General features: G+C 46.2%; 1 protein-coding gene across 1 annotated transcript in view; it reads right to left on the minus strand.

Moving 5' to 3' along the window:
• kcnh3 (potassium voltage-gated channel, subfamily H (eag-related), member 3) overlaps positions 1-26231 on the minus strand; it is a 91147-nt gene that overhangs the window by 5063 nt on the left and 59853 nt on the right. The window contains 10 exon segments of the mRNA XM_053440428.1: positions 2567-2781; positions 8805-9054; positions 9334-9533; positions 11546-11723; positions 11725-11939; positions 14866-15067; positions 15527-15684; positions 17124-17394; positions 18023-18162; positions 20923-21057. Of these exon segments, the coding sequence (XP_053296403.1) occupies positions 2567-2781; positions 8805-9054; positions 9334-9533; positions 11546-11723; positions 11725-11939; positions 14866-15067; positions 15527-15684; positions 17124-17394; positions 18023-18162; positions 20923-21057 (1964 nt within the window).

Genomic DNA, 26231 nt, shown 5'->3' on the forward strand with positions numbered 1-26231 from the left:
GACTCGAGGAGGAAAATGAAGTGAAGATGTTTACAGTCAAATTCTAATCATGTTATTTTCTGTGTGAATAACTTTTTAGCTCCGTCTTGTGGTGCAACATTAAACACACACACACACTCATACACAGACACACACACTCACACACACTCACACACACACACACACACACACCCACACACTCAGGTCCCATCAGCCTCTCGCTGAAAGTGTCGAGCTCAACAAAACAGGATTTAATGAGACGTGCGTGGACGTGATTTAAAAACAACAGTCAGTCATTGTGATATTTATATTTTGTAATATTCTATTTATAATAGAAATATAATAAATGATCAGTGAGAAATGACAACATGTCATCTCTCATCATGCAGACAAGCCGACGCCCCTCTGCTCTCTCCCTTTAATCAAGTCTTCCTCTTCTCCTCTCCCTCCTCTCCCTCCCTGCCTGCTCAGCATTCTGCCTTTTTCTCCTCCTCCTCTCCTCCACCCCGCCCCCCCTCCTCCTCCTCCACCTCATCCACCCCCCCCCCCCTCCTCCTCCCCCTTCTGTGCCACCGTAATCTATTTATAGCCGTCTTGTTCTAATCTTAGCTCCCAGCGCCCGAGGAAGCCGAGGAACGCTCTGTGATGCGGGGGTGTGATAAGTGTGTGCTTGCCGCGTGTCGCCGTTGCACGTGTCTGTGTGTGTGGTGGTGGGTGGGGGGGAGGGGGGGTGGGGGGGGGTCTGCATTCACCTCACATCATGTGTGTGTGTGTGTGTGTGTGCGTGTGTGTGTGTGTGTGTGTGTGTGAGAGAGAGAGACTGGGCTGGGCTGTATGTGCACATGTTCAGTGTGAGGATGTGTGTAAGATGTGTGTGCGTCTGCAAGAACAAGAATGAACAAAGTGCTTCTTCTCTTATTGATGCTGCAGCAGTATGAGCGTTGCATGAGTGTGTCTGTGCATAAGTGTGTACGTGCATGTGTGTGTGTGTGTGTGTTAGTGCATGTGTGTGTGTTTGTACAGTATGTGCACGTTGTATGTTTTTCTCCTGTCATGTTTCTGCTGCAGAGACTGAAAGGCCAGCAGGAGCCCCGGGTACAAAGCAGGCTGCAGTAGCCCCTGGTTTCTCCGGTGCACCCCCCCGGTGCCCCCCCCCCCCGTGCACCCGGTCCACTGGTTGCTGTTGCACATGTCCTTGTTCTGGCTGAAGCTCCGGGGACATGATGGTCAGTGTGAGTCTGTAAATCAGTCGCTGCTCTGGTCTCATGAAGCTTCTCCACGTTTCTCTCCAGTGTTTCAGCTCCTTCTTCATTTCTTGTGTATTTGATGAAGCTCCCACACGTCTCTGTTGTGATGAACTCCATCATTCATCCTCCTTAGGCTCAAGTGTTTGTTTACTACGGCCCTGGAGTCTCACATTCATATTCACACACACACACACACACACACACACACACACACACACACACACACACACACACACACACACACACACACACTCCTGAGCTGCTGGTACCACGAGGGCTTTGGATTCACAACCAGGGTGGACATGTACAATCCAGACCGGGGCAGCAGGTTGTGCGTTGGGGATTGTGCGTCCTCCACACACTGCTGCAGACACACACACACACACTGACATGAGGACACACTCTGCAGTAAACGTGCTGCTCCCTGCAGAAACAAACACCACTGCAGTGCGATAGGAGGAATGTGAGGAAGAGCAGATATGAATGTGAGATAGCCGAGGCGCCCCCCCTCCCCTTCGTCTCTCCTCCTCCTCCTCCTCCTCCTCCTCCTCTCAGACTGGGCTATTTATATCGAGCAGGATCCAATCTTAGCAGCAGCTTGGGGGGAGCAGCCAGTCAGGGAGAGCCCGTGCTTCCCCCCCGTGCTCTATTTTTGGCTTTGTAGAGCAGCTTCAAACAGCACAGATCTATTCTGGTCCCAGTGCTTTGCTCCCACTGCTGCTCCAGATGAAAGAGCAGAGTGCGTGTTTGTGTGCTCGGTTCAGAAAAAGCACTTGAAGGCTCGAGGCTGGAGAAGCTGGGACACGTGCACGGATCTGAGTGAGTGCACGTTGAAGTGGTGTCAGCGAGGTCATGCATGGGAGTCGTCTTAATGTGAGCGTCTCCTCAGACTGCACGTTATCGCTGATCGATCGTTCCAAGGCCGCACACAGAGGAGTGTGTGTGATCTGGTGTTGTACGATGAAGACTGTGTGTGTGTGTAGTTATAAATACACAATGTGGAGAGAGTTGTTATTCTTGCAGACTTACTGAGCCGTCATTTAAAGTTCTACTTCAGTTAGTCTGACACAAACTTCCCATCACAAGAAACTCGTGAACCACTTGCAAACTGTCTGGTGGTCACAAGGGGGCAGTGTCATCTGTTCCAAATGAACTAATACACCCGAGTTGTGGTTTGACCCCTTTACGTTTGTTTGTCCGCATAATTACACAATATGTTCATAATAACACACCTCGCTGCAGCTTGATTGAATTTCAGTGGAATTTGGGGCATTTTAGTTTCAATTCTAAACATTTGAATTGTGAATTCTGAGGAGATTTGAGTGGTAACACAAACTCACGTCAGCCCCGTGTCCGTCTCGCAGGTTGTACGTGAGGTCGTGTTGAATCTCGCTGATGAACTTCTGGGCGTACTCGGGGTAGAGCCTCAGCACCTCGCGCAGGCCCTTCAGGCTGATGTACTGCAGGTCGCAGTACGTCAGCGCCTTCACGTTGGCGTTGGTCTTGATCACCTGCTCCTTGGTGAGGGAGTCCGAGCCAATCAGATCTCCTTTACCTGGAGACACACACACAGGCACACAAACACGGTATTTTCTCAGGAGCTGTTTTTAAAGTTAGGAAACAAACTGTCTGAGCTGCAGACGATGGAAGGTTTGAACCTGCAGAGTCATTTCAGCAGGAGCAGGAGGAGAGAGAGAGAGAGTTTAATGTAGAACTCATCTTGAGAAAAACACACAACCTGCACAAAGCAGCACTGAACAGACACACTAAGAGTTAACGTGTTGCATGTTTGTCATGAATTCCAGTTTTCTCTCTTTCCCTCAGCAGAGTCAGTTTTCTGAAATAATCACATTTCAGTGGATTTGTTTCCAGGACCCTGATGAGGAGAGTTTTTAATCTAAGAATTATTTAAGTTTCATTTGAGCAGATTTCTCATCATCACATCTCGTCACCGCTGAGGAAGAGCGATGGAAACACAGAAGGGAAACGTTCCAGTGAATCAGACTTTCATTCCAGAGGCTTCTGAAGCCCCCTGCAGAGCTCGGTAAGAAGAGAGAGAGTCACACAAAGACTGTTTCAGGGCTGAGAACAGAGCGGAGAGGAGAAGAAAAGGCCGATGGAGGCAGAGGTGGGGGGGGGGTGATGGAGGAGAAGAACACGCCAAAGAGGGAACAGAGGCAAGATGGAGGGAGGAGGGGGTGAGGGAGGGTGAGACGAGCGGGGACCTAAGATGGGTGAAGGGAGTGTGAAGGATACAAGGGAGAGGAAGGTGAAGATGAGGAGCTGAGGGGGGACAGAGAGAGAGAGAGACGGAGAGAGAGAGAGAGAGGAAGAGAGAGAGAGAGAGAGAGAGAGAGAGAGAGAGAGATGCTGCAGATTGGCATCGGCTGATTGAGGAAAAAAATGGATGGGAGGGGAGAGAAAGAGGGGAGGCAGGGTGAGGGACCTCTACCCCCCCCCCCCCCCCCCGATCCCAACCAACTCCACATCCTGCTGTCGCTGCACCACACTTCATTTCAACCCCCCCCCCCCCCCCCCCCCCATATGTTCTTCTTCTTAGTCTGGCACCGGAGCCGAGAGACGTCTTCATCGTAATCACCGCGAAATGTTTAACTGAGCAAGAGATGAGCACTTGGAAGTGACATTTAGGAGTGTGTATCTGTCGAGTGTGTGTGTGTGATTGTGTGATTGTGTGAGTGTGTGTGTGTGTGTGTGTGTGTGTGTGTGTGTCAAGATGACGAGAAGGAAAGCTCCTGAAAGCAGCTTGTTTAATCAATGACATCTGTCCTTGAACTTTTCAAGAGTAAAATCTCAGCACACGTCTCAGCTGCTTCAGGACGATGTGATCACAGCAGTTAACACAAAGACACACAATGTGATTCTGCTCAACCACAGCAACTTCTACACAAACTGGAACGATCCACGTCGTTTCCCCACGAGCAGCACGAGTCCCAGAGTTTGGTTTAAACTTGTTTTAATCGTGGTCTGAAACTTTTATACAACAGCTGTTTCTCTGTTTTCACTCACTCATGAAACTTCATTCTAAAAAAAGAAACACAAAAAGTTTAAAAAAGCCAGAAACATGGCTGCGGGTGATTCCATCAACTCACAGGAAGTCATCACATGCTCCCAGTGATTCGCCCAATCAGGCTTCAATGGACCAATCAGAACAAATCAGGAGCCAGACTCAGCTGTCAATCAATCATGTTTTACCCCTTTTTCATATCATCCATCAAATAACTAATTGAGACTTGAACAGTTTCTCACTTCCTGTTTTAAATCCACGTCTCTCCTCCGGTGGTTAAATCCAACATGGAGGAGCTGCAGGGCAAAGGTCACGAGGGGCGGAGCCTCCTGAGCTCTGCAGGCTCCACATTTCAGCATTAATAATCAAACTGCTTTAATAATGTACAATAGATTTATTATTGATACCAGCACAGCACCGCGTTCCGTCCACACACACACACAGACACACACAAACACACACGATACATTGATACAGGTGCACAAGCACAAAACCATTAATACAATACGTGACCTTTGCAGAAAGTGACTTTTGAGACGGGTGCATCTGTTCTTGTCAAACAAACCAGAGGACCCCCCCCCCCCCCCCCCTCTATCACATCACATCCTTTCACGGCTCAGAGGAGCTGGACCCGCTCGTGCAGGATTAGTTGTTGAAGAGGCTCTGAAGCACATCCAGAGGAAATTAGATTTCCTCCTGCTGTTGTCACAGGTGCAGCGATTTGTCCGACTGCTCAGTTTCCAATTTGAATTAGAATGACAACGCTCACCACTGAAGGTTAAACGTGTATTCTTACTGAAGTTGATGTCGTGTTTAGACAAATAAAAGAACTGAAGTGACTCAGGAGTGAACTTCTGACATGACCAGACGGATGTGGACTCGACCGGCTCTGAAGAACCAGGGGCCGAGCACCAGGAGGGTTTGAGTTCAGACTCAAACATGTACACAGAACTCTGAGTCCAGCAGAATCAGATCTTTATTAGAAACTCACATCAGTCAATGTCAGAACAGTCAGTTTGTACCGAGAGGCCAGTTTATTAGGTACAGGTAGAGAAATCCAGCAGCTCCCAGTAGAGTTCAAACCACAGTCAACACCCACCAGTTCCCTGAAACTCAATCAGGCTGCTCCCAGTTCCACTCAGAGATGAAGTCCACTCAACATGTCTGATTAGATTCATCAAGATCCATGAATAACTTCCTGGGAAATCAGTGAAAATGATCCAAACCAAGAAATTGAAGTAAATAAGTCTTGACCTTTGACCTTTCACTGAGTGTGGTACTTTGAGTTTGATCCTGCTGACGACCTAACAACCAACATCCCTTCAATCCAATCAGGCCTCACCAAACCACAAACACTCATCATCTCCCTCAATGGGATTCGTTTCATCAAGATTCATGAATTATGAATCTGAGAAAAATCTGAGAATGATGAAAAATGTTCTATCGGCACCAAAGTTCTGAGTTAACAAACAAACCAACAGATCTGAAACCAGAAGTTCCACAGCAGAGGTCATCATTCAGAATACAACAAGCACATCTTACTCATTTAACCCTAACCCTATCTATAACATCTGTAAACATCTGTGAAGCAGCAGTAACACCACGTTCCACCTCTTGAACTGCTCAGTCTCATCTTCTCCATCCTCCTTGGTGCACGTGTGAGAAACAGTACAGAGAGTGTGAAGTTCTAAATGAAGTGTGTGATGTGTAGAAGGTTCAGAACCACACGTGATGTGCAGGTTGTGATTCTTCTGTGTGGAAGCAGCCGAGTGGATCTTCACTCTGTGGATCTTCACTCTGTGGATCTACACTCTGTGGATCTTCACTCTGTGGATCTTCACTCTGTGGATCTTCACTCTGTGGATCTTCTCTCTGTGGATCTTCACTCTGTGGATCTTCACTCTGTGGATCTTCACTCTGTGGATCTTCACTCTGTGGATCTTCACTCTGTGGATCTTCACTCTGTGGATCTTCTCTCTGTGGATCTTCACTCTGTGGATCTTCTCTCTGTGGATCTTCACTCAGTGGATCTTCACTCTGTGGATCTTCACTCTGTGGATCTTCACTCTGTGGATCTTCACTCTGTGGATCTTCTCTCTGTGGATCTTCACTCTGTGGATCTTCACTCAGTGGATCTTCACTCAGTGGATCTTCACTCTGTGGATCTTCACTCTGTGGATCTTCACTCTGTGGATCTTCACTCTGTGGATCTTCTCTCTGTGGATCTTCTCTCTGTGGATCTTCTCTCAGTGGATCTTCATTCTGTGGATCTACACTCTGTGGATCTTCATTCTGTGGATATTCACTCAGTGGATCTTCACTCTGTGGATCTTCACTCTCTGGATCTTCACTCTGTGGATCTTCACTCTGTGGATCTTCACCCTGTGGATCTTCTCTCTGTGGATCTTCACTCTGTGGATCTTCTCTCAGTGGATCTTCATTCTGTGGATCTACACTCTGTGGATCTTCACTCTGTAGATCTTCACTCAGTGGATCTTCACTCTGTGGATCTTCACTCTGTGGATCTTCACTCTGTGGATCTTCACTCTGTGGATCTTCACTCTGTGGATCTTCACTCTGTGGATCTTCTCTCTGTGGATCTTCACTCTGTGGATCTTCACTCAGTGGATCTTCACTCAGTGGATCTTCACTCTGTGGATCTTCACTCTGTGGATCTTCACTCTGTGGATCTTCACTCTGTGGATCTTCTCTCTGTGGATCTTCTCTCTGTGGATCTTCTCTCAGTGGATCTTCATTCTGTGGATCTACACTCTGTGGATCTTCATTCTGTGGATATTCACTCAGTGGATCTTCACTCTGTGGATCTTCACTCTCTGGATCTTCACTCTGTGGATCTTCACTCTGTGGATCTTCACCCTGTGGATCTTCTCTCTGTGGATCTTCACTCTGTGGATCTTCTCTCAGTGGATCTTCATTCTGTGGATCTACACTCTGTGGATCTTCACTCTGTAGATCTTCACTCAGTGGATCTTCACTCTGTGGATCTTCACTCTGTGGATCTTCACTCTGTGGATCTTCACTCTGTGGATCTTCTCTCTGTGGATCTTCACTCTGTGGATCTTCACTCTGTGGATCTTCACTCTGTGGATCTTCACTCTGTGGATCTTCACTCTGTGGATCTTCACTCAGTGGATCTTCACTCTGTGGATCTTCACTCTGTGGATCTTCACTCTGTGGATCTTCACTCAGTGGATCTTCACTCTGTGGATCTTCACTCAGTGGATCTTCACTCTGTGGATCTTCACTCAGTGGATCTTCACTCTGTGGATCTTCACTCTGTGGATCTTCACTCTGTGGATCTTCACTCAGTGGATCTTCACTCTGTGGATCTTCACTCTGTGGATCTTCACTCTGTGGATCTTCACTCTGTGGATCTTCACTCTGTAGATCTTCACTCTGTGGATCTTCTCTCTGTGGATCTTCACTCAGTGGATCTTCACTCAGTGGATCTTCACTCTGTGGATCTTCACTCTGTAGATCTTCACTCTGTGGATCTTCACTCTGTGGATCTTCACTCTGTGGATCTTCACTCTGTAGATCTTCACTCTGTAGATCTTCACTCTGTGGATCTTCACTCTGTAGATCTTCACTCTGTGGATCTTCACTCTGTGGATCTTCACTCTGTGGATCTTCACTCAGTGGATCTTCACTCTGTAGATCTTCACTCTGTAGATCTTCACTCTGTGGATCTTCACTCTGTGGATCTTCACTCCCACACAGTCTGAAGATCGGTCTAATATTAGACCTGAACTCGGCTCCGCCTTCACGTCCCCAGAGACGAGGAGTGTGTGTGTGTGTGTGTGTGTGTGTGTGTGTGTGTGTGTGTGTGTGTGTGTGTGTGTGTCTGTTGATAACTCTTTAAAGCAGCAGGGCACAAACAGCAGCTCTTTTATCAATGCTCCTTCAGCCCGGCCGTCCTTGTTGTCTGATTGATATACACACACGTGTCCTCCTCCTCTTCCTCCTCTACCTCCTCTACCTCCTCTACCTCCTCTTCCTCTTCTTCCTCCTCTTCCTCCTCTACCTCCTCTTCCTCCTCTTCCTCCTCTACCTTAGCAGCAGTTATTATCAAACAGCCCCGTTCTCCTCTCGTCTGTGAGGGAACGGTTCCCTCCTTCACGACCGATGCAGCTGGAGTCCAGCAGATCAGGATCATCTCTCTGCTGCAGCTCTAATGTGAACTCTTCATCCACGTCTGTGTCACAAATTCATCATAACAAACCGCACTTGTTGTGTTTGAGTCTCATTAGTGAACCGGAACATATCAAATCTCACACTTCATATTCAGCTGAAGATTTTTCATTAACGTTTGTTTGATCCGGTTTCTTCAATAATAAGAAAATAGACTCAGGGAATGATTTTGTCCTTTTTTGGTTATTTGGGCAAAACAAAGAGGAAAATAACCTGAATATTGAAGCTATTATATTATAAATAGATGAATAAATAGAAAATGCTGATTCTCCCTGTTTTTACACAGACCAACATGGTTATTCAGTCGCCTCCTCTGTGGACCTCCTGCTCCCCCGACTCACCAAGGATGGCCAGCACGGTGTTGTCCTTCAGGACCTCCATGGAGCCCGAGCACACGAAGTAGATGGCCTGCAGGGCGTCTCCCTGTCGGATGAGGAACTCGCCCGGAGCGCAGAAGGACGTCTTGATGATGAGGGACAGTGAGCGCAGGCAGCCCCGGCTGGCCGACTCGAACAGCGGCAGCTGCAGCAGCTCCTTGTTCAGGTGCATGGCGATGTCGGCCCGCAGCTCGTCTGGGAAGTCCTTCAGCAGCTGAGGAGCAAGACAGAGAGGTTCACTGGGAACTGGTTTCTACTTAACTGGAACATTAGAAACCAGAACGTCTCTGGATTCTCTTCTTCTACTTTGTGTCTTTCTGCTGAATCTTTCAAACGTCCATCAACAAGAAGCACGACCAACATTTCACCTCCATTCTGTTGGTGTCGGAGTCGAACTCTCAGAATCTGATCATAAGAAACTGAAACTCCATGAGGGCTAAAGATGCTTTCACATTTGAAACAGCTCTTTAACATGAATGCTTCTTCCCCTCACCTCATTGACGTCGATCCCGTTGTTGACCGACCACGTGGTCTGGAAACACTCCAGCATGCGCTGCTCAAGGGCTTTGGGCAGTCGATGGACCCTGATGAAGTCCTTCAGGTCCTTGGTGCGCGTGTGGTAGAGCGAGCGGCGTGAGTACATCCTCTGGATGATGGCCGTCACGTTACCGAACACCACAGCATGCATCAGGGCTGGAAGACAGAAGGAAGGTTCCTTCACTCTGTTGATATGAATCATAGCTAATGACCGAGTGATCTGATTGGTTTATATCGAGAGTGACCCCCAGGAAAATCCCACAATGCACCTGCACAGCAGGAAGCTTCACGGGACGTCTTCATAAGACCCAAGAAGTTAAAATGCAAAGGGCTTAAAACGACTTAGCTGCTCTGAGACCAGTGGAAAGCAGCGGCTGAGGTGGATTAAAGCTCCACAACAGATCAGTGACTCACTGTGATAAATAAAACCTATCAAGGTTAAATAAAACCTTTATTTCAAGTGAAAAAAAAAACAAATCAAGACTATTATTTAAAAGTCAAAAACAGCTCCAGTATGAGGACTGTGCAGTATTAATACTTTCTAAATACTTCAGCCGTCACCTGCTCGTGTGAGTGGAAACACAGAGAAGCAGAAGTGTTTGTTTTATGAGTTTCTGTCCCGAGTGGATTTCACAGCAGATTCTGTCTCTAACTCTGATTCATGGCTGAACAGAGAAGCTGCTGAGACAGGGTTCAGACCTCAGGACACGTCCACAGTCCACTGACACACAGACTAATGACTTTGTCCTGCAGGCACAGTGACCCGCCGCACATTCTGAGGAATATAACACTAAAAACCTCTGGTGTAGAAATGTCTCAATGGTTTTCAGGTGCAGCTGAAGGGCAGAGCAGCAGGAAACAGACCTGGAGTCAGAGGAAGTCCTGAAGCTGCTCTCGTTCCTCTCAGTCTCTCTCTCACTTCAATTCAATATAAATAAAGTATTTACAGCTCGTGGACGTGAGACTGAACCAGTGACAGAAACACAACTCACAGAGTATTAGTGTCGTGAAATTAAAATTCAACAGTACACAACACACATTTCAGATAAATCATAAACCTGGATCCTGTGTTTTAAAATGTGGGCGTAGATCATCTAGAATAACATAATGTTATGGGGCAACTGGGACAGTCCATGAAATGTGTAATTAAAGTTCTATATAACCATAAAAGGTCCAATAGGTTATTTATATACATTATAAATAATGTTACACAACATTCCACATCATGTCAAATTCTAACTCTCCTGGGATTTAGTTTTTTGCCTGAAGACGGATGTGGAGTTTGGATTTTTAATGAAAGAAACTATTATGTCTGAACAATTTTCTGATGTGGACAAAGTTGATGAAGCCTGATGTTTGTTGTCATTGTGCGTGTGTGTGTGTGTGTGTGTGTCCATTAGAAGCCCACTCAATGTTCACCCGATCTGATCATATTTCAACATTTCTCTCAGCAAAAACCTTTCCCAGTTCCTCCATTTTAGGTTTTCTTCATTTATCACTTTACTTCAGACGAAACCACAACGAACGAGGAAACAACAACTTTACTGGAAACAGGCAAATAATTCACACTGGTGTTGTTTTTTAGAAACACTGAGCACAGCACAGGAAACAGCTTTCAAAACCTTTTACTGTGCAAATCAATAAGTAAGAAGGAGAGAAAAAACCTGGTTCCTTGGAGGAAATATCACATGAAAGAATTAATAATAATAATGTAAGAGGCTAAGATTTCAGTGTTGTGCCTCCTGCGAACATGACTCCTCATTAACACATTGTTTACTTCCCTACAGGAGTTAATATCATAAGAACTATATTACTATTAAAAAATAATAGGGGGAAGTTCTGTTCTTTTGAAAATCAGCTCCCAGCCGACATGTTTGTATCATCCTGCAAATTGAAGAAACATTTGATTCTATGATCCAGAAACTAAGCTCTTGCTTTTTGACTTGAGTCCAAAGTTTTTAATAACCTGATAAAAACAAAGCAGATGAAGCCAAACATGTTGGTGAACCTCTGTGTCAACGCAGTGAGACTGATGAGATCTGAATGTGTGAGTTTGCATCTATTGTTTGTCCCAAATATGAAAAGGATGAATTTTAAAGAGGGAGTCAGAAGGAAGTGTCCTCGTGTGTGTTGATGCACCAGATGAAGTGTGATGATTTGTGTGTTACCTCCGATGAGCATGGTGCAGATGGAGAAGATCTTCTCCGAGTCCGTGTTGGCCGACACGTTCCCGAACCCCACGCTGGTCAAACTGCTCAGAGCGAAGTACAGAGACGTGACGTAGCTGCTCCTCATCGTGGGGCCGCCGCCCAGCAGCGCCACCCCCGCAGCGCCGGCCGCCGCCCCCCCCCGACACGGCCTCCCCCCCCGACACGTTTCCATAATACTGGCTGGAGTTCCAGGAGGCCGGGCCGCCGACCTCTGACCCCGACACGCCCCAGTGGCTGCCGCTGCTGTTGCTGCTGTTGGCCGGGAGGCCGGCGGCGGCCGAGGGCACCAGCGCCGCCAGCGGGGACAGGAAGTACGGGGTACCCAGACGCTTGGCCAGCTCGTGGAGCCAGCCTGAGGGAGAGGGAGATAAACAGTGGGAGACGTTAATATAGAAAATCCTTTTTTTATTTCCCCTGCACTGAGGCATGTTATCACCGGAGCACAGAACTTCTCCTGGAGACCGTTTACAGCTGAATATGTTCTGCTCCGTTCACCTCCTGGTGAAATACCGAGGGGTTTTTATTCCTCTTCATTTCTGCAGCAGCTATAGATTCTATTATATCCGAAGAATACAAGTTCTGGAGGCACTAAGATCCGAGTTTTTAGACTTTACTCATTCTGCTGATCCATAATGTCAGTTTAACAAACCAGATAATAATTTCCCTGGAACATTCTCATCTTAACCAAAGAAACCTCGACTCTGAAGCTGTGAACGAGTCCGTGCATCCAGATTAAGAGATAAAATAAAACTCCACATTTTCTTTAACAATCATTCGATGACTTGATCTCACTGAGCTGCACTACAAGTACCAAGACAGCAGCTCAGCTTTAGAGGAAGGGAGGAAGGAAAACAAGAGAAGGGGCCGAGGATGGAGGACATAAGGAGGCAGGGCAGAGAGGAGGAAGCGAGGGATGAAATGAGAAACAGTGTTTGTGAGTAGACGAGTGGAGAAGTGAAGCCCAGACGAGCCGCCGGAGGCCGAGTCAGGAAGAGAGAGACGGCAAGACTGGGGAGTATGAATAATACAATAAGGATGAATCTGCTCATTGATCCCTTGCATCAAACATTCCAGCTCTGACCTTGGGTGTGTGTCTGTGTGTGTGTCTGTGTTGTGTGTTCTCAGTGCAGACCGGCCTGGCAGCATCAATAAGCAGAGCTGACAGAGGAGCTGGGAGCAGAGTCCCACTCCAGCAGCTAAACCAACAACATTAGAGGATTTAACACCTGAGTAGTTTCCTAATTACTTCATCATTAGCACAACTTAACCTCCGTCACCCACAGGAGCCGACTTCCCAACACACAACATGAAACACAAGAGGGGACGTGGAGGGAATCACTGAGGGGGGGGGGGGCTTTCAACTGGGAATTTAGAGTGTTTACCCAGAATATTTTACAATATGTATAATTCTTTATTTACCTACAACAACAACACATTTTCTAAAGAAGTTGTTCTCTGGAAATCACCTTCACAAAAAGTGAGTTTATAGCAGATTTTAAATGTTGTGTTGCTGCAGCTCATCCTGCGTCATATTGTCAACTATGCAGAACTGAGTCTCAGACAAACTTTACTGTAAAGTCACTCGAGTTTGTAAAGTAAGTTTACATCACATGTAAATCCTGGGTATTGAAACTGTTTAACGCTGGGAAGGATTTTCCAGTAGCTTCCTTTAATTCAAACCTTCTAGAGTCTTGTGTTGATTTTACTTTTTAAAGGTTTGTCTTTATTAAATGTTAGTGTTTTTACTCTTTCTTTTATTATTATGTTTAAATCTTACTTGTGTGTCTTTTATTTAGAAGAGCTTCATAAATAAAGACTCATAACTACAGATGTTATGATTATTTTCTCTGTCCAAGGTGCTGATGTCTCAGTGGAGCAGAACTGACTGAATTAGTGGGAGCTCTCCATGGTCCTGATCATCTGCTTTCTACAACCTCACACCAGCGTCACACCAGGAGTTACACACAAAACCAGTTTGTGTTGAAGTCAAATCCACTACAGATGAAACATGAACATAGTTTACTTTGTTGTTACATCAAATAACTTCAGATTCTGTGAGTTTTTTTTAAAGTGGATCCATTTTTTTAATCTTATTCCAGAAGTTTCAGTTTTCATTAAACGTTCAGATGCTTCTCTGCTCTGAGGAGTGTGAGATATTTTTCTGCCCTTGTGTTAGTTTTCAAAAATCTGGATCTAAAGAATTGAAGATGTGGACTGTGTGTTTGTTTTGGCTCTGCAGCCGGATCCTGTAACACCATCTAACGGTTGAAGGCCTCTAAGGGTCAAATGCTTCATGTGGAAACCTGAAGTCTGTCCAACAACAACATGTAATATCCACGTGTCTGTCCTCTTCTCCTGTCCTCTCCTGTCCTCTCCTGTCCTCTTCTGTCCCCCTCTGTCCACTGTGGCTCGTAAAACAACCATAGCTCCATCGGGGGCAGTAACGAGCTGAGAGACAGACGGAGCAGTCAAACGTATGGAGAAGCCGATATCAGAGCTGTGTTGTTAATCACAGCCGTTAAGGTCAGTTAAGGTCAGACTGTCTCGTCGTCCCCTGGATTCCGCTCATCTCTCTAAATGTTAAATTGAGGGACGTGAATTGACTCCAGTCGTTATGTGGTTTGCTGAAAGGACAACGATGGGCCGCTGTGGACGGATCGATGAGGGAGACGGACGGAGGACGACTCAGCGAGCGAGAGGACACAAAGAGGAAACACATGGAGAGAGAGAGAAGTAACAGTGAAGCACAACATGGGAGCAGGACAGTTACTAGAAAACAAAACCGGACAATAAAAGATCTTCACACGGAGGAAATGGGAACGGAATGTAAAAGTAGAAGAAATGAAAAGCACTTGAAGATATTAAAAGGAATGGTACACAGCCTGAGTACAGTCGTGTAGTACACAGGTACAGTTACTTCAGCAGCTGAGTACAAGTACTTCTCACACTGTGCCTGGTGGAAGGTTCTTACTTACTTACTCCACCAAACCAGTACCGTGGCATATTTGCATATTTGCCCTATTGCACAAATTGCACTATTGTTGTTTTATCTTATTTCTCTCTTCATCTGTATATATATTTATTTAGATATATATATTTTATTTTCTATTTTAAATGTTGATATTCTATTTTATTTTTTAGGTTGTACTTACCTGAGCATTGCTAGAAGAGAGTCTGTGACTCAAGCATTTCACTGCCAGCGACTGCTTAATGTTGTTGTTGTGCATTTGAAAATAAAACTCTTGAATCTTGAATCTTGAATCTTGAATGTTACTGACCGATATCCCAGGAGCCCGGGCTCTCGATCTCCTTGCGGCCGATGAAGTACCAGACGCAGGCCATCCAGTGGGCGAGCAGCGCGAACATGGACATGAGCAGCGTCAGCACCACCGCGCTGTACTGGGAGTAGCGCTCCAGCTTCTGCAGCAGCCGCAGCAGCCGCAGCAGCCGCACCGTCTTCAGCAGGTGGACCCCGAAGTACTGCAGGGACAGGTGGAGACACACAACACATCTGGTCACACACACACACACACACACACACATGCAGGCTCTGAACTAGGATTTAGAAACCAGTCGTGTGATTTTACGCAGCCGGATCCTGAGGAAAACAAAGACCTGCAGCAGCTTGTGCACTAACACCAGATTTAGCTGAGCATCGTTTGTTTGTCTGAGGAGAAACAGTTGATGAAATGAATCCACACGAGAATCAGAGACATGAAAACATTGATTTCTCCTCCTGGGAGTTCGGCTGGCCGGCCGGTTCATGAGGAGCAGCAGGAGACAGAGTGTTTCTCTCTCTCTCTCTGGAGAAACACTCACACATATGAGGTGAATTCAGAAGCTTGATTAGTCACAAACTCTTCAATCGGTCACACGTTGTTTGTCTGTGATCATGCAAACACACACACACACACACACACACACACAGAGGAGACTCACCACGCTGACGTTGAAAGCATACAGCAGGTCAAAGGGCAGGGCGGCAATGAGATCGACAAAGAGCCAGGTGGTGACGTAGTGAACGCAGATGGAGCGGGCGTCGTACACGACCTGACCCGACGTGCTCACAAAAGTGGTTCGAAAGTTCAGCACAATGTCTGCAGGGGGCGACAACAAACAGCAGGGGGCGACAGCAGGGGTTAGCACCGCGACAGGAAGTGAGAACTGTCACATGATCATCACACAGCGACAAAGACAACGGACACAAATGGATTCTAAACCGTTAAAGTCTCAGAATATACAAGTGAACGTTCAGGCCTGATTTGAAAAGTCAACAAGTGATCTCAGACTGGTTTTATTGTCTCATTTGTTTAATGGTCCCAACACATCTCTGAGCTTCCCAGTCACATTTCTCCTGCTTCTCGAGAACCTGTCTGTTGGTTTGTTTGTTTGTTTGTCAGCAGGATTATGTGAAAATATCATTTTCCAGGTCTTAATAAAAGTTTTAATTCATTCATTAAAAGCAGCGAATCAACAGAAGTTAATGAAGAATCGGACGTGACACCAGGTTTTAAATCCACCATCGAACGTATTGATGAACCCACCGGCCTGTTTACTTCTAACAAATGAAATATTGACTGGTGGGGGGGGGGGGGGGGGGGCGTCGGCCTTTTGACTGCGTGTGGCTCATATCATTTCATTGCAGGAGGTTTATTGATGGCGAGCTCGTGTTCACTGTTTCCTACAGACGGGAACAAACAGACGTGTTGAGCTCAGACGACGCGTCATTAAAACCTTCAACGACCTCATCACGAGCGATGAGCCGCTCAGAGAAAAGCTTTTTATTGAGTTCCCGTCGGGGAAGCTGGACGAGGAGCAGACGGGCGAATGTCTCGGTCACTAAGTCGTGTTAATTACTGACGTTGGAAAAAAGGAAAACTCATCAAACAGAAGCTTGAACGTGTGTTTGAACACGAGGGGATTTTAAAACCTCGTGTTTGATTGTTTGATCGTAGGAAAGATAAAAAAGAGGACGGGTCGGGAAAGATCTCATTAAATGTTTGATGTGAATCCAGAATCACTTCCTTTAATATTGTGATTTCATGGAGAGATTAGTTAAAAGATCCTAATAAAGATATTCAGACATGTTTAAGAGACATTTATGAGTTTGTGCAATGTGGTGATAGAGAAAAATCCAGATCTAGTGATATTAAAGCTGCTTCCAGTCCTGACCTGGACTGACTGATCTCCAGACCTTCTCCTGAGGAGCTGAGTGAGAACTTAATGTCTGAGTGAGATCATGTGAGAACCAGCAGGAGATCGTCTGGAGGATTCATCACTTTGACGATGATTCTAACACGCGACAGATAAAGAAACAAATAAACACAAAAAGAACACAAATATCTCAGCATGGAAAAGTGGAGCCACACAAGGAGAAGATGTGAAGAGAGTTCTTGGTGATGAAGGTCAGTGTCGATGTGCCCTCGACAGACCCCCCCCCCCCCTCCAGATGTTCTGTGCTCTTACACATCTGTTGTTCATGTGTGAACCTCATGATTGGACCTTCGGGTTCAGCTGTAGATTTAAAAACTCTCACCCAGAATAAACAGGATCTCCACCAGGATGTCGCTGACGCTGGGGGGGCTCCGGGGGAAGCTGCTGCCGCCGGTGCTGCCGCCGTCCTCCCGCCCCCCCACCACGGTGAAGCACACGTTGTAGGGCACGGTGACGGCCACGTAGAAGGTCGCCAGCAGGATCAACCAGTCCCAGCCGGCCTTGAAGGTCCCGTAGTGCAGGAGGATGAAGCGGGACTTCTGGATGGCGGCTACTTTGTACTCCGGGATCGGAGGCTTGTCCCCGAACATGTTCTGAGACAGGGACGAGATCACAGGGTGAGGAAAATCTACTTCAATTAAGAACTTTTCACTGGATTTTCATTTTTTCATTTAGTTTGATGAAGCAGCCATAAACTGGGTGTTAACTTAACTTCTTTATATTGCACAGTTTAATGAAATACAAGCAGAGAATGATGTGAGAATATGTTTTTATAACTCAGGAGAGATTTAATGAGTCAATCTGGGAAATAGTTTAAATGGATAATTAGGTTCCTGTTTGCACGTAGCTCAGCGTTAATGCAGTGGAATCATCAGATGTGCAGTGAATCCTGTAATGAGCATAATAAAACTCAGTTTCTTGTTGTTACTTTTCACCGTTACTTATTTTTTCACACTGTTTATATTAGTGAGTCGACTCAATCAGTCAAATACTGTAATTTAACATCATCACAAAAATGATCTGACACTTCAGAACGACCGTGACATCGAATCAACGCTGAACGTTATGACCTCGATTTTATCTGAGTGAAACAAATAAACAGCAGAAAACTCATTATCTTTATAGTCGTAAACTTATGAATTTGAGCTTGTGTTTAAACGGGACGTGAAGAGAAACACTAACGAGCTGCTCACTGAAACATTGAAACATTCAGACACTCACGTTGTTGATCTTCAGTTTGCTCTTGTCTTGTTTCTGCAGGTGTCCTGACAGGTGGTACAGGACGGCTCGGCTGCGGCGCCGGTGGCTGTTGAAGCTCGGAGGGCGAGTCACCTGGTGCACCTCCAGCCCCGTCTCCTCGTCTGTGGGGGGGGGGGGGGGGGGGGGGGGGGGGGAGACTGAGCTCAGACACAATTCAAACTACAACATCACAGGGTTGGAAACCAGAGTCCTCATCAAACAGCAGCTTCTCTCAAGCTGGAGACGTTGACAGGTGAGCGATGAAGGTCGAGCAGAGAAAACTGGACATGTGACTTGTTCCACATCATTAAACTCAAGTCTGAGCATCAAGTGTCTCAGTGAGAAGACACACGTGATGATGACTCAGCTCTTTGTTAACATGCTGGACTGCTTCTCTCTGTGATAGTCTCACGTGCAGCTGTTGATCCAAGTTTATGTTTAAATATTTGACTCTGATCTGCCTTGGTGTTTCTGTAGGATCTACACTCTCCTGTAACGAAGATTAAATATCATAATTAATGAAGTTAAGTCATCAACATGCAGGTGAGACTCAATCTGAAATCTCTGCAGGCTCAGAAACACACAAGGTAGATTCCAGAAGTCGTGAAACCAGATAGAAAATCTTCTTCCTTCTTCTCGTTGATTCCACTTTACATTTCCTTCTGTCTCTGTCAGCAACATGATGTCACAAAAATGACTTCAAACATTTAACCATCTGTCAAACACCTGAGATATATGTTGTTGTTGTTGATGTTGTTGTTGTTTCTGGTGCAAGTTCACTACACAAATCAACAGTGAGCATGTGTGAAGTAAGACTCAAGTTAAAGAGTTTAAAATCTGCACTTTTAAAATCTCTGTATTAAACCCAGCGTGTGTGAGTCTTAGTGAATCTCAGTCTGATTCTGAAAGGATTGTTTATCTGGACAGTTTCTCTGTTTGAACAGAATTCAGATCTTCACTGAGTCGGATCCAGAACGAGTCGCCAGCCTCTTCACTCCGAGTCGATCTCACCAAACGGTTCAGTGTTTAATAAAATAACTGAGACGTGGAGCCGGTCGACAGCTGAGTGAGTTTGTTTGAATCGAACTCGTCTCACTAGAAAAGTCAAACTCTTTCCCTCCTCTCATTCTCCACCTGTCACTTTCTCCCTCTTTCAGTTTCCTCTCACGGTTCCTTCGACTGAAACGTGAACATGAACAGTTATCGATCTGGAAAACAGAAACATCTGGAACCTTCTTTCTTTCATTGTTTGTCTCCTCGTGCACAGAACTCGATGTAAAGTGAAATTTAATAACTTGTTATGTTTATGAAACGCAGAGAAGGAAAGGCGACTTCAATCATTTCCACAGCTAAGTGATAAGAGACCTGAGGGGGGGGGGGGGGAATCACATAAGTGCTTTCCATGAGGTGACAGCAAATCAAAAAAAAACTAAAGATTTAAACATCCTGCTTGATCTAAGGAGGCTTGATTACTCCGCTTCGCCCCCTGGAGGTCAGAGGTGTTGTGTTGCTTCAGGATCGTGAGGTTTAACAACAGGAAGTGAAGTTTAACACAAACCTTCAGTGACACGTGTGAGTTATTTAAAAATCTGTTCTCACCGGCGTGTGAAAACAACTCGAGGCAAAACGATCCTGATGGAGAATCAAATCAATAATTTGTGCGGAAAGAAGAAAAAATGCAGCAACAGATTCACGAGTTAAATATGTGTCTGTTGGTCAGATTCTATTAAAAATTAATTTCTGGCAACAGGCAGATAAACAGTGAATGTTAAATGTGAACAGTGAGAATTTGTCTCAGTCGTTTCAGAATCGACTGAGACGCCTCGAGCCGATTCGCTCTGAGCTCATGAATCCAGAAGTTTGTTTACTTCGATCAAACTGATGTTTTCATTTATCGTTTCATGAGATGTATTTATTACGTCCCCAACATCTGTATATTTACATATTTCCAGCATCAGTTAATTCCTCACTGCCTCTAATTGACTCGATCATTTCAACAGAGACCTCTTCCCTCAAGTCTCTGCACATTTCACAGCCGATGATGAAACGTGTGTTTATCTCTGACAGACTCGTTATGTGTCGCCACGTGCACTTTATTAGAGGCACTCATTCATATCAATGTAATTTTTCAAACAGGCATTTATTTAATCAGGCTGAGATTCACACCGGGGAGAAGACGCAGGCTGACAGATGGAAAAGATAAGAGCCATTCAAATTATTAATAGACGCTTAATCGTCGTTTGCCAGAAACACAGGAAGCTGTTGTGACTCTTCACAGCTGGAGACAAAACCGTGCACGTGGAATTCTTCTCTGATAATAATCATGTTCCAGCTCCTCAGCGAAGATGAGTCATGAGTCAGAAGATGATTTATTTGAATCTGTGAATGTTATACATAATAATCTGTGGTCGGCAGGTATTAGAGGAAACTGTTCCTTTGTTCAAGGAGCTTTTGATATTAAATATTTGACAATTTAGAATCAGGTATTTCATCTTTTCTCCTTTTAACATTTTAGTTATTACTTAATATATAACAACAGCCTCAGTCTCTGGAATTCAGCTCTCGACTTCTTCAGAAATCGATCTGTGACATCAACGTGTTAATGTGTTTGTTTGATTTCATGCTCTAACGATATTAATCATAAATAATCTAAAAAAGTGGCCCTCTAAATAAATATGGTAGGTTATTTATACCTCATCCATGGATATGATTTCAGGTTTAAGTTTCTAGAAGTCCCCTGAGGCTCGGTGGTGACTTAGTGAGTTTGGCGTTTGGACAAACCTCAGGTGGAGATCACAGGACGTTAAGGACAATGAGCCTGAAGACATTTGTCTCCTCGTCCACCAGCAGAGCAGTGAGCAGGACGATGTCTCTAAACTCACCGGTGTCGGGTCCGTGTTCTGGATCATGGTCCTTCTTCTTGTCCGAGATGTCTTTGTGGGACACGAGGTACAGAACCACTTCACCCTTCTCATTCTTGATGGGCACGATGTCCAGGAGACACCAGAACTGTGAACCTGCAGAGACACACACAGACAGACATGGTCTCTGTCCTTCTGGTTCCACTGAGGAATGAATCCACTGTAAATAACAACCAGCGATGGAAACATCATACGTGTTCATAATTAGATCAGATGTGTTCAGTCCTAATGGATTTTTACAGACTAACACAATGTGCCACTGATTAACTCATAATTAGAAACTGTTGATCGTCCTTCAGCGACAGAGGAGAGAGAACGAGACACCTCGACTCTAACAACCTCACGAGTTCCATGAGAATCGGTTTCATTAGGTTTTGAGACATTTCACTGAAAAACTGAAATGTGAGCGTGGAGACAGAGGAGAAGCTGGTTCGATGGATGAGGTTCATGATCTGAGTCTGAACAGGTTTCATAATACATCCAATAATACAAACATCCAAACATCCAATAATACAAACATCCAAACATCCAATAATACAAACATCTAAACATCCAATAATACAAACATCTAAACATACAAACATCTAAACATCCTATAATACAAACATCCAATAATAAAAACATCTAAACAAAGGTTTTTCATGTAGATCAGAGATGTGGACAAACAGTGGACGTTCTTCTCGACTGTTTTCTGTCTCCTGGAACCTGACCTGGAACCTGATGAGGAACCTGACGTGGAACCTGACCTGGAACCTGATGAGGAACCTGACCTGGAACCTGACCTGGAACCTGATGAGGAACCTGACCTGGAACCTGACCTGGAACCTGATGAGGAACCTGACGTGGAACCTGACCTGGAACCTGATGAGGAACCTGACCTGGAACCTGACCTGGAACCTGACGTGGAACCTGACGTGGAACCTGAAGTGGAACCTGAAGTGGAACCTGACGTGGAACCTGAAGTGGAACCTGACCTGGAACCTGACGAGGAACCTGAAGTGGAACCTGACGTGGAACCTGAAGTGGAACCTGACGTGGAACCTGAAGTGGAACCTGACGTGGAACCTGAAGTTGAACCTGAAGTGGAACCTGACGTGGAACCTGACGTGGAACCTGACGAGGAACCTGACGTTGAACCTGAAGTGGAACCTGACGTGGAACCTGACGTGGAACCTGATGAGGAACCTGACGTGGAACCTGAAGTGGAACCTGACGTGGAACCTGACGTGGAACCTGACGAGGAACCTGACGTTGAACCTGAAGTGGAACCTGACGTGGAACCTGACGTGGAACCTGATGAGGAACCTGACGTGGAACCTGAAGTGGAACCTGACCTGGAACCTGACGTGGAACCTGACCTGGAACCTGACGAGGAACCTGACGTGGAACCTGACGTGGAACCTGACGTGGAACCTGACGTGGAACCTGACCTGGAACCTGACGAGGAACCTGACGTGGAACCTGACGTGGAACCTGACGTGGAACCTGACGAGGAACCTGACGTGGAACCTGACCTGGAACCTGACGTGGAACCTGACCTGGAACCTGACCTGGAACCTGACGAGGAACCTGACGTGGAACCTGACCTGGAATCTGACGAGGAACCTGACGTGGAACCTGACCTGGAACCTGACCTGGAACCTGACGAGGAACCTGACGAGGAACCTGACGTGGAACCTGACGTGGAACCTGACGTGGAACCTGAAGTGGAACCTGACGTGGAACCTGACGAGGAACCTGACCTGGAACCTGACGTGGGACCTGACGAGGAACCTGACCTGGAACCTGACGTGGAACCTGACCTGGAACCTGACGTGGAACCTGACGTGGGACCTGACGTGGAACCTGACGTGGAACCTGACCTGGAACCTGACGAGGAACCTGACGTGGAACCTGACGAGGAACCTGACGAGGAACCTGACGTGGAACCTGACCTGGAACCTGACCTGGAACCTGACGAGGAACCTGACGAGGAACCTGACGTGGAACCTGACGTGGAACCTGACGTGGAACCTGAAGTGGAACCTGACCTGGAACCTGACGTGGAACCTGACGTGGAACCTGACGTGGAACCTGACCTGGAACCTGACGTGGAACCTGACGTGGAACCTGACGTGGAACCTGACGTGGAACCTGACGTGGAACCTGACGTGGAACCTGACCTGGAACCTGACGTGGAACCTGACGTGGAACCTGACGTGGAACCTGACGTGGAACCTGACGTGGAACCTGACGTGGAACCTGACCTGGAACCTGACGTGGAACCTGACGTGGAACCTGACCTGGAACCTGACGAGGAACCTGACGTGGAACCTGACGTGGAACCTGACCTGGAACCTGACCTGGAACCTGACGTGGAACCTGACGTGGAACCTGACGTGGAACCTGACGTGGAACCTGACCTGGAACCTGACGTGGAACCTGACGTGGAACCTGACCTGGAACCTGACCTGGAACCTGACGAGGAACCTGACGTGGAACCTGACCTGGAACCTGACGTGGAACCTGACGTGGGACCTGACGAGGAACCTGACCTGGAACCTGACCTGGAACCTGACGAGGAACCTGACGTGGAACCTGACCTGGAACCTGACCTGGAACCTGACGTGGAACCTGACCTGGAACCTGACGTGGAACCTGACGTGGAACCTGACGTGGAACCTGACGTGGAACCTGACGTGGAACCTGACCTGGAACCTGACGTGGAACCTGACGTGGAACCTGACCTGGAACCTGACGAGGAACCTGACGTGGAACCTGACGTGGAACCTGACGTGGAACCTGACGTGGAACCTGACGTGGAACCTGACGTGGAACCTGACGTGGAACCTGACGTGGAACCTGACCTGGAACCTGACGTGGAACCTGACGTGGAACCTGACCTGGAACCTGACCTGGAACCTGACGAGGAACCTGACGTGGAACCTGACCTGGAACCTGACGTGGAACCTGACGTGGGACCTGACGAGGAACCTGACCTGGAACCTGACCTGGAACCTGACGAGGAACCTGACGTGGAACCTGACCTGGAACCTGACCTGGAACCTGACGTGGAACCTGACTTGGAACCTGACCTGGAACCTGACGAGGAACCTGACCTGGAACCTGAATTGGAACCTGACCTGGAACCTGACGAGGAACCTGACGAGGAACCTGAATTGGAACCTGACCTGGAACCTGACCTGGAACCTGACGTGGAACCTGACTTGGAACCTGACCTGGAACCTGACGAGGAACCTGACCTGGAACCTGACGTGGAACCTGAATTGGAACCTGACCTGGAACCTGACCTGGAACCTGACGTGGAACCTGACGAGGAACCTGACCTGGAACCTGACGAGGAACCTGACACAGTCGTGTGTGTATTCAACTGGGGTCAGTGAGGTCAGGGTGTGTGGGCCTGACTCACGTGTTCACTGGGACCAGGGATCAAGTCTCTCAGTGAAACACATGAATAAACGTGTTGAACTGATTCCTTCTTATTTTGGTCTTTTCTCTGCTGCCGGTACAAATACAAACTGGGACTCATAAATATGAGGATGAGTCAGAACCAGTGACCCCTGCTGGCTGCTGCATAAACACATGGAATCCCAGTGAAACCAGCTGCTTTGGTTTTGTGTTACTCAGCTTTAATCTCCGACCCGTGACACCATGAGCTGCGCTTCGTGTACGGCCGGCGGTTTCCTGGGACTCGAGCCGCCGGTGGATCATGTGTGTTCACGATGCGTCTCGGGAAGCGGGCGGAGGATTAACGATACAAACATCTCATATGGAGGATTTGTCCCTTTGACTGGAACCCGGTGGGAAACAGAGACAGTTTAACGTCTGCTCTGCCTCCACATGAATAACTAATAAAGGAGGGAAACCTGTTGGTGATATATGTGGATTAATATTCATTCATTGGAGCATATTGTTATTAATGTGATAGGGAGATTTTAATTTCACCAGTAGCCGAACAGACTCTGAACAGGAACACGTGGACGGAGAAAAGACAAGAAGAGAAAAGATGGAAACTAGAAAGTCACTCAGTCGAGTTCATGTTTCCACCAAAACTCAATGTTCCTCTAGAAAAACATATTTAAATTCACTAGATCCACATTTCTATTTGGATCTGCAACAAATAATATTTAGATCCACAAATTATTTTATGAGAAATCGTTGAAAAATGTTAAATTAACCGAAAGTAAAATTCTTCTTCTTGGTCCAACAAGTTCTATAATAATCTGTGAAGTTGATTCTGTGTAATCTCGATGGAACACATCCTGAGTATGAGCAGAACACGTTTCCTTTCAGAAGATGAAGCTCAGACAGTATAAGTACAACATTAGAGCCCACTATCTGTGTTGTGTGTTTACTTTCTGTGTATTTGTACACGTCTGAAAGTTTAAAAGTACAAAATCTGTGTGGTTTGATGAGAACATGAGAAGAACAACAAGAAACTTCTTCATAAGACTAAATTTAAATTAGGACAATATGTTTTATTTAATACTCTTGATACACGCTCTCCTTAATATAACATATAAATCTTAATAAACGTTCTAAACCAACACAGTTTATCATAATATTAGCTTAAAAAGTACTTATTATAATAAATAATAATGCAGCTGAATTGCATTTGACTGACTTTAACGAGCGAAACACCATCAGCACTTGATCCAGTGCTTTTCAGAGTGTGTGTTTGTCGTGTGTATTTATCGACCTCGTTATGAAAAGAGCAGCTGAAGCCAGATGTCTCGTGTTGTACAGTAAATCCTGTTGATATGAATATGAGCGTCTACTCAAATGCAATTTTAAAAGTGAGCCCGAGGCGTCAGAGAGAGAGAACTGGATATGAATGTGTTTATTCTTCCTCCTCGTTCCCCCGGAGGGAAAAAGCTCTAAAGCTGATTCCAACCTTCTCCTTTGTGATGTGTGTGTTTGTTTTCTGTCCGTCTGCAGAACAGGATTCTAACTCAGGTCACATGTGACTCCTCCTCACCTCCTCGCTCCTCGCTCTCCACACACATCATTCACCACAGCTTTCACTTATCAATAATTAATAAAGAGCGGATGAATGAGAGGTTCTTCTTCTCTCAGCTCTTTATTCACTCTGCTCCTTCAGGATTTCTCTTTCTCCGGGTTTTCACTTCTCTTCCCTCGGCTCCTCCTGAAGATCTGAACAAACTCCAGAGAGGAAACTTCTCCTGCAGCCTCTGAGCTTCAAACTGGTTTTCTACCATTTCTTTACCTTTAAGGATTCTTTGTTCTGATGAAACATGTGATTGACTGTG

The sequence above is a fragment of the Pleuronectes platessa genome, chromosome 14 (genome assembly GCF_947347685.1).
Source record: "Pleuronectes platessa chromosome 14, fPlePla1.1, whole genome shotgun sequence".
Taxonomy (NCBI): domain Eukaryota; kingdom Metazoa; phylum Chordata; class Actinopteri; order Pleuronectiformes; family Pleuronectidae; genus Pleuronectes; species Pleuronectes platessa.